Genomic DNA, 8,466 nt, shown 5'->3' with positions numbered 1-8,466 from the left:
GCTGTAAGCTGGTACCACAGCCCAGGGGCTGAGCTATGCACAAAAAGCAGTAGCTGAAAGGTGCATGTTCAGCTGAGCTGCTAATAGCTAGAACTTGTACATATTTTAGCTAATACTTCACACTACAACTGGTATCTGGAGCACACTGCTATTGGTAGGACGTCTGCTTCCTTACTGTACGATGTATTTCAAATGATCCTGGAGGAAGTGACAGTATAAATTCCAGATACTAATATTCTGGTGATGGAAAAGAAAGCAACTCATAGAAGCTGAAACAGAACAAGGACATTATGTTATGGTTAAAACCAATCTTGGATGATACATGTAGTTTCCATCTCTGTTTGTCAAAATTGGATGAGAACTACAAGAAGCAGACAAAGATTACATGATGGACTGGTCTGGGATTCATTCTTTGTAAGGGAATAAAACCACAGGACAGTTCAACCTATGCAGATTAACTATAGGAGCTACAAAACAGTATGGAGAGGGTAGACAACAAGAATTCTCTATTTTAGTAATTAGTAGGCATCAACTGAAACAAGCATGTGAGGCAGGCTGAGGTAACAAATTTTCCTCCCAGCACAGGCATGTGCTGTAGAACCACTTATCACAGAAAAAATATTAGAGTTGATGCAGGTTCAGAAAGTCACTGCTTTCATAGGAGAAATCACTGGAAGGAAGGGGCTCCTGAGATTTCCGTTTTGAGATTGAAAAGCTATGCACCTGTATTCTTCACGTGCATCTTTGAACACTTGATATTAGCCACTGTTAGGACAGTTGTTCTGACAGGTTGGTCAGGAGGGCAGAAATGCTTACCCAATGAACTTAGGATCAGAGAAAGCAAGCAAATACCCAAACCATTACAGCAACCCAAGCAATTAGCACAACTCTCAGCTCCCCTAATTTGGTAACAGTTGGTGACACGAGTCTGAAATAAGATTATAACTCCTTGTTTAAGCATTTAATACCATCCTCCCAGGCTTAATGAGACATGACTTAATGAGACAAGAAACCGGAGCCTTATTTCACCATAAAAGCAGCTTAAGAAAGAGGAAGCCCTGTGGGTCTTGTTTAGGATACTCTAACTTCTGAATGCATCTCAGCAGCTGGTAAAAGCAGGTTACTTCAAGCAAGAGCCAGTTCATTGTAAATAATTCATGTAATGTCATCAGATGTCATAGTAGATAATGTCAGGCTTTGTGTCTTACTGCACTGAAGACTTACATTCCAAGGTTATTGTTACTGGAGGTTAGCTGAACCAGTTGCTGAGTGAGCTGTGTGAAGGTCAACAATATGCTTGAATACTGACTTACTACTTGTTAGTCTCCGAAAAGATCGTAGGTACAGTTTTCCCAGACCAAAAAAATCATCGTTAAGAATTATAGTTCCAGAAATAGTCAAAAGTTTTGCTACAGATTTTATTTCATATTACATGATCCATCAAATATCACATCTACCAATAGATGTCTAAAAATCTCATCCAATTTTCCTTCGAAGAAATCTAGCCTACCACCTTTCCAATGCACTGCCCCCTTTCTTTCTAGTCAACTTAACACAAATCCATCTGACAACCTAACCTCACCAGGTTACAAAAGTACAGGTGAATACTACATAGAAGACTGACAATTACTACAGCATTACCAGTCAAAACAAATCTTTTCACTCAGTGCAGAGAACTGCAACACCACGTTCGTAGAAGCTACGAGGGTCTTCCTTGGTAGCTATTTCAAAGTCAACCGTGAAAATCAGATCAGCACGAGTGAAGTTCAGATAAACTGGTAAAGTAACCTGGGAAAAAACATGAATATAGAAGAGTTTATGTAAGGCAGCTGAAGAGCGTAAGAAGTTTCTATAACACTGCATGGTATTTATGAGATGGGAATTTAGTCTCAGATAACTCAATACCCAAAATATGAGAAAAAAGCCAGGCCTAATAAATTCACCTAAAGCACAGCCTTCTTTATAGGTATAAATTCAAGTTTTGGCCTGAACAGCATTAGTATTTTTTGGATGCCTCTCCTTCTTCTTATCTAACTACAAAGGAAAGACCTAGTCAACACTAGGTCTGTTTGCTGCTAGCCCGGAATTTAGGTACCAACTGACACTGAGAATATTAGAAAAGAACATTTTGATTCGTGGTGCTCGATAAAAGTATCCAAATAAAGCTTCAGGAAAAAAATTACTAGGTAGATCTAATTATGAGAATTTTTTTAAAATTCTTTTTATCAATACTTACAACATTTGCTTTTTTATCAGCATTTGTCTGCTTGATCCAGCGAAGCTGTGTAATGGGCAGTACAGTTGAAATAGCATTTGAAAGCGACAGCTTGTTGTTACTGCATGTAGCTCCCTGAAGCTTCAGGCCTGTAAATTGAAATACACTTTAGAGTTCTAAGAGCTTTCATACACCCAAAGATTGTCTCCCTATGTTACCATTTAAGGGCTAAGTCCCCTAAATGAGAGGTAAGTATTTCATACCGCAAAATAAAGAGGTTGTAGCAGATACACTATCCAATACCACTTAAATATATACTGACCCTAGTCTTGAGATTTATTAGCATAATTACTTCCCTACTAACTAATATCAAACTAATCTTTAAACAACTTCAGAAAGTGTGTATTAACTTTTGCAATGATATGATCTTCTTTATTTCATACAGCCCATTTAATACCAGAAGCTTCTGAAAGTATTTTAGAGCAAGGACGTCCTTCTTTCTGATTAGCTTACCTGTCACTCCAAAACTGCACGCATCCAGTACTGCATTCTGTGTAGTTGTAACATTGACCTCCAGACAGAGTTCTTCAAGGGACCAACTGTTTGCTTGGGCAACATATTGTCTTGTAGCAGTAATATATGCCTCTGGTACAAACAGGCCACCAAGGCACACATGGATGTTCTAGTTGAGGGGAAAAAAAAAAGAAAAAAAAGGATATCAGCTGCAGTATTAATTAATGATTATTAATTAATTAATTAATTAATGATTATCATGAGTATTACTTCAGCAATCTATTTACATTAAAATTTTCCTGCCGCTACTGGAACACTGTGTAACTGCTAAACTGCTTTTTGCTCTAAGGCTACGTCTTCTGTCATTCTAAAATACTAAGTTTCCCTCTAATCTGTACGAACAGTTAGCCTGCTAAGCCCCACCATTTTGAGATCAGGAGATACTCAACAGTATTTACAAGCACATTTCGGAGAACATTGACTGAAGTTGTTTTGCCTGAGGAACTATTTAGAGGTCTTGATGTGAAGACTCCATGAAGCAGTTATACAGCTCCATCTGAATTAGACAGAACCTCTAGAAAAAGTCAGCACAAGATACCTTTAGTTCTTTTGCTCCACCAGAAGCAGCTGCCTGGGAAATATTCTGCAGCTGTTTAATGCGCTCACTGAAGTCAGACACCCACTGAATAACAGTCATACCAGCTGGCACTGTGTAATGAGACCAGCTACGAGGCAAAATACCTATGAAAAATGTGATTAGAATTAAGTTTTGTTTGCATACAAGTTGGAATTACACACTATTTTGACACTTTGCTTTTTCTCCCAATAGCCATTTAAGACTTGGACCAGGATATCAGCCTCTATCTTAAAAGGCTCCTCAGTAAGTGAAAGCAAATGGCCTCCAGGTCTAGTATGTATTTAAAAATGCCATCCAGTTACAGAAACCCTTCAACAGCAACTTCAGTTACACACAGCTATATACTGCAGTAACTGCTTCAAGTTTTCATGAAGATTTGAGTCCTTTAGAAAAATTTGAAGAGGTCAAGTATCTGTGTTTTAGGAAATGCTTTTGTTCAAAGCAGACAGCAGATCTTCATGTATTACTAGAAGCAGGATGTCTGCGAAAATTCCACATTTACGTACAATCTTGAAACAGAAGTTTAGAGAACTTGAATATTTTCTAGGAGATTTTATAGGAGCAATATTACTCACTTTGTGGTATAAATAACTTTGTTCCACCACAATTCAGAGACTGAAAGAATTGAGAAAGACTTCAGCTCAGAAATTAAGCTGCTGATATAAACTGTACAAAAAAGCCTAATATTAGCTATGTCAACTTGAAATCCCAAACCACCAAACCAATTGGTAAAGTCAGTCCCAATTTTCCTGCCTTTTTTTTTTTTTTTTTTTTAAGCTGATGAGAATAATAGCCTCCAACTTACAGAGTGCAAGAGGCAGAGAGAGCACTGGGAGATGCTAATTTGAATTACCATACCTTTCACCAGTTCATTTATAAGTGTACGCAAATAGTTGGTTTGTTTCTTTTTTCCTTCACACACTTGAACCACATCTGCAAGGTCCTGACGAACATCCTGAAGCAGCTTAGCTCCCATTTTCACCTCTCTCTCAAAGAATCGGAACAAAGGATCCTGATTGTCAAAACATTGAAAGTAAGTTGCAGATCAAAGTTCAGGATTCTTGCTGGAGAACTGCTACAAAAAGCAACCCTCAAATCCTGGATGGACTGACCAGTGACACTGTGACTACAAGCATTAAACAGGAAGATGCAGTCTATGGTGCAGAAAGTGACTGCAGAGACTGTTTTACAACCGACAATCTCCTTCCCTTGGAGAAGCAAGAAAGTAGAAGTCTTAGTTGAACAATTAATGCAGACTGCCTGCTGCAGCTCCTTCCAATCAACTCTGGATTTCTTTTAATCAGCAACAAAAGGTTTTCACCTACTATCCCAGAGTAAGTCTTTAGAAGCAGTTAGGCAATCATGGGCATATTCAACTGGGGAGCTTATTCCTGAGTTAGAGCTTAGGATACTACTGTCCAGATCACAAAAGTTTTCTCCAGCTCTTCCAATTTCTGTTGCCAGTTAGCAGAAGCTGCTGCTGTATCTCCCCTCACTAACCATCACTAAATTTTAGCAGTAATTAATGTGCACTGGCTCTAAAGGCAATATCGTAAGTAGCAGTCAGTGTGCTACAAATACAACGGGAAGCACTTGTTTCTTGCTACCTAATCACAGAGAAGCTTCAGAAATGGTACCCTCGATAGACAGTTTGCCACTGTGTTTCTTCAAATAATGCCCAGAATACATAAACCAACTTTTAAGAGCATTTCAAGAAACCCAGCGGGGCATTACATAGCTATGGCAGTCAGAATCAGCATCGATACAGGTTCCATTGTCCCCCCAACAGTTTAATCAGTACTTGCAAATCACAACGCACTTGTTCCAATATACCAGAACTTGTGCACTTCTTATACCCATGTTAGACAAAACTTAGTTCTTACCTTAATGTTCTCCACAGTTCGCTTCAGATGGTTTAGAGTTTGTGGGATAAGGTGAAGCCAGTTAGAGGCTGTGGTATGCAGTGTTCTCATCCAGGCTGGGCGACCATCTGACGTAGAATCAGTTCTTGTTTTCTTCTCAGTTTCTGCATAAGCTAGATCATCCTCATCCTCTAGCATCTGCATTTTCAGCATTTTACTGATCATATCTATGCCTAAACCAGAAGATATGCTGTTAGTCAGAGAAGCAGTGGCATCAGGATGAAAACATTTTACTACATGCAAGAACTAGGACTTCTCTTTTTCCCTAGTCTCGACCTAAGATACAGAACTGCTTAGCTGTAGGTGGCTCCAGAGCTCACAATAAAGCTTTCCAGAATCAAGATGGGAGCTTGACATCTGGAAGGCTGAATGTTTAATTCACAAGCTTCCTGTCAGTTTTTGGACTGCTTGAGTGTTTTACCTTGCAGAAGTTAAATGAACTATGTTGAGGGAGGAGGGGAAAGCTATCAACTCTTCAGCAGGATTTATATTTCACTTCTGCTTTTTAGTTAAAATGTTGGCCTAGTAATCTATGCGAGACATTGTTAAAGTTCTGATTTTACCTTGTGTGGTGAGAAGAACTTTCTCCGCATTATTTGGCAGGCCCAGCCATGACGGCGTTTGTGTATCTGGCAGCATCTCAACCCACTGGACAAATTCTTCACGCCTGCACGTCAGAGTTTTAATATTCATTAGAAGGCTTCCCTTATTAGAATGGCAAGGTAATTCTTTGCCTGAGACAAACATTTACACAGCTACATTCCAGCACAGAGATACAGGTTAGGCTGGGTTTGGTGGTTTTTGTTTTGTTTTTTTTTTTTTGTTTTTGTTTTTTTTTTATTTATTTTAAAAAGAGAAGTTGTACATAGAGATCAGGATAAGGACAAAAGTGATACCTGATTCCATCTGGCATCTGAATATCTTTGTGTCCATCAACTTTGCAAGCCAGTTTGAATTCACTATCAAAACTTAAAGTAGTGAACAGACGTTCCAAGAACGTATTTAACAAACGCTGATCAAATTCATTATCGACGCGACCTCCATAGATAGACTGTGCCATCAGTGTCTTTAATGCAGACCAGGGGATTTTATCAGGTGAGATGTTTTGGCGACCCTATAAATAAAATGCAATGTAATTAGCAGGAAACAATCCTTTTCACCTCTCCTCTGATAGAGGAATCAAATTCAAGAACTAAGTTAAATTGCCACCAAGTTATTTGAGCCCATCTAACTTACTAAATGTTTCCAGAACAGACTGCCTCACTGAAGATCTTAAGTAATCCAAGTATTACCTGTACCTAAGTACACAAAACTACTTGCCTTCGCTGTATCATCCAGCCATGTATCTACTGTGTCACAGGCAGATCTCAGATCAGATTCTCCAAATTCATACTTCTTGGACCAACCCAATGGAGCATAGCGCAAACGCTCTTGGATAATGGCATGGAACCAGGCAAGGAGGAAATATAAACGAGCACGCTCATTTGGAGACTAGGAAGTGGAGAGAAAGAAAAATACACACACACTTATTACACAAGTGAACTGATAATCAAAGCTTGCTAGAAGGCTAGAAAAGATCAGATTTAATGCTAGACTGCTGCCAAAACTGAATACATTCTACCAACAGAAGGAGCAACTACTACAGTACTTCTGTGAGAACAAAACATTCTATGTACATCTTAGAAGCTGAAGTTTTATCCTCTTTTTCTAAGGTAAGATTTTAACGAACACGTTCTGACATCTCCTTTCACCCACACAAGCTGCAGCCTTACCTTGCACATTCTAGAAACGGGAATGCTACTGAAAGTCCTCAGCATGTTTGCCTTTACACCAGGAGGAGGTTCAAACACAAAGATCCGGCCAGCACGTAACAAATTCACTGGCACCTAGAAGAGAAAAGATCAATAAACTCAAATCCAACTCTTTTAGCCTTCACTAAATTAAATCTCTCTAACAGCACAGTTTGCATTAGATTCAAAATCTCACTGTGAGCACACACAGTGATGTCCTGCCTTTCTTTGGGAGGGTAGGAGAAGCAGCAAAAGGAATGGTATGAAGTTTTCAGCTACAATTAAGTTATCAGAATCCAAGGCTAGTAACTACCCTGACAAGCACGTATTCTCCTCCCCCTTTAATGCAGAAAGGCAGTAATGAGAAAACCTTCCCTGGGTAGCACTCCTGGCTCTGCACGGCAATTATTCTACCAGAGCATCAAATTTCAGATCAGTGTTACCTTTGGATTAATCTCCATGGTAAGGAAGAGCCTGAAGCAAGCATGAGGTTGTAGGGAATGTAGCTTCTTTTCTAGTTGCATGAGCCAACCAGGAGCCAGGTGAACGTTCTTCAGCATTACCCATCTGTGAAGTTTTGAAAAAGAACAAGTGCTTTTTAGTGTACAGCTTACAGATCTTGGCTATAATCACCACAAAGAGTAACAGAATATGATATTAATGCTACAGATTTTCCTCCTTCTTTAAAACCTGTCTTCTACATAGAATCAGCTACTGTCTACTGTAAATGAGGTAACTTTTCTGTTTTGCAGATACAACCTACTTCTCTTGAAAAATATTTAAATGAAATATAAGTTGTGAACAGCTGTGCTTAAGTTATTACAAATTTCAGTTTAGAAGACAGTCCCGATTTTTTTAAACCAGTTTTACCTATTTACCCAATAGATTATTTCCCTCTCTGCCCCCTGCCCATTTACCTTTCTACTAGGCAGTATTCTAGCTAAAAAGGAGATAGAACTTACCTTCCAGATTTCACTGCTGTGTTTATTGCTTTATCTGCTTGGTTAAACCCTTCAGCAGAACCTAAAAGACAGAAGATTGTTAAAGCTCTTTCTGCTAACAATTTCATTTATGCTTAGATGATGAAATATGGCATGTTCTTACCAATAGCAATAGAAGTAATCTGTGTATTCTGCTCAGCTGCAAGGTCTTCAACATGACCACTGGCATCATAACCAGGCACTGAACACATCAGCACAGGGGTATTAGGTTTCACCTATTGTCCGAGAAGTTTAAAAGGATATGAATCAGTCACTACATGAATACAAGAATGTAGTAAGCTCAGTTTTTCTTCCCTCTGGCCAACTAAAGACATTATGCTACTCATAGTTTTACATTAACAAGTAAGAAAATAATCCGTTCTTCATACCTTGGGGAGAAGGATAAGTG

General features: G+C 38.9%; 1 protein-coding gene across 1 annotated transcript in view; it reads right to left on the bottom strand.

Moving 5' to 3' along the window:
* Positions 1-1,400: 1,400 nt before the first annotated feature.
* DYNC1H1 (dynein cytoplasmic 1 heavy chain 1) overlaps positions 1,401-8,466 on the bottom strand; it is a 49,768-nt gene continuing 42,702 nt past the window's right edge. Inside the window, exons 66-78 of the mRNA XM_076345471.1 lie at positions 8,182-8,293; positions 8,040-8,100; positions 7,521-7,644; positions 7,060-7,173; positions 6,608-6,778; positions 6,184-6,401; positions 5,851-5,954; positions 5,249-5,460; positions 4,224-4,377; positions 3,327-3,469; positions 2,729-2,897; positions 2,237-2,364; positions 1,401-1,788 (exon numbers count right to left, since the gene is read on the bottom strand). Of these exons, the coding sequence (XP_076201586.1) occupies positions 1,660-1,788; positions 2,237-2,364; positions 2,729-2,897; positions 3,327-3,469; positions 4,224-4,377; positions 5,249-5,460; positions 5,851-5,954; positions 6,184-6,401; positions 6,608-6,778; positions 7,060-7,173; positions 7,521-7,644; positions 8,040-8,100; positions 8,182-8,293 (1,839 nt within the window). The 3' untranslated portion in view covers positions 1,401-1,659. The remainder of the gene's footprint in view (positions 1,789-2,236; positions 2,365-2,728; positions 2,898-3,326; positions 3,470-4,223; positions 4,378-5,248; positions 5,461-5,850; positions 5,955-6,183; positions 6,402-6,607; positions 6,779-7,059; positions 7,174-7,520; positions 7,645-8,039; positions 8,101-8,181; positions 8,294-8,466) is intronic.

Source organism: Aptenodytes patagonicus, chromosome 7 (assembly GCF_965638725.1).
Source record: "Aptenodytes patagonicus chromosome 7, bAptPat1.pri.cur, whole genome shotgun sequence".
Classification (NCBI taxonomy): Eukaryota; Metazoa; Chordata; class Aves; order Sphenisciformes; family Spheniscidae; genus Aptenodytes; species Aptenodytes patagonicus.
This window is presented reverse-complemented; position numbering and strand designations above follow the sequence as displayed.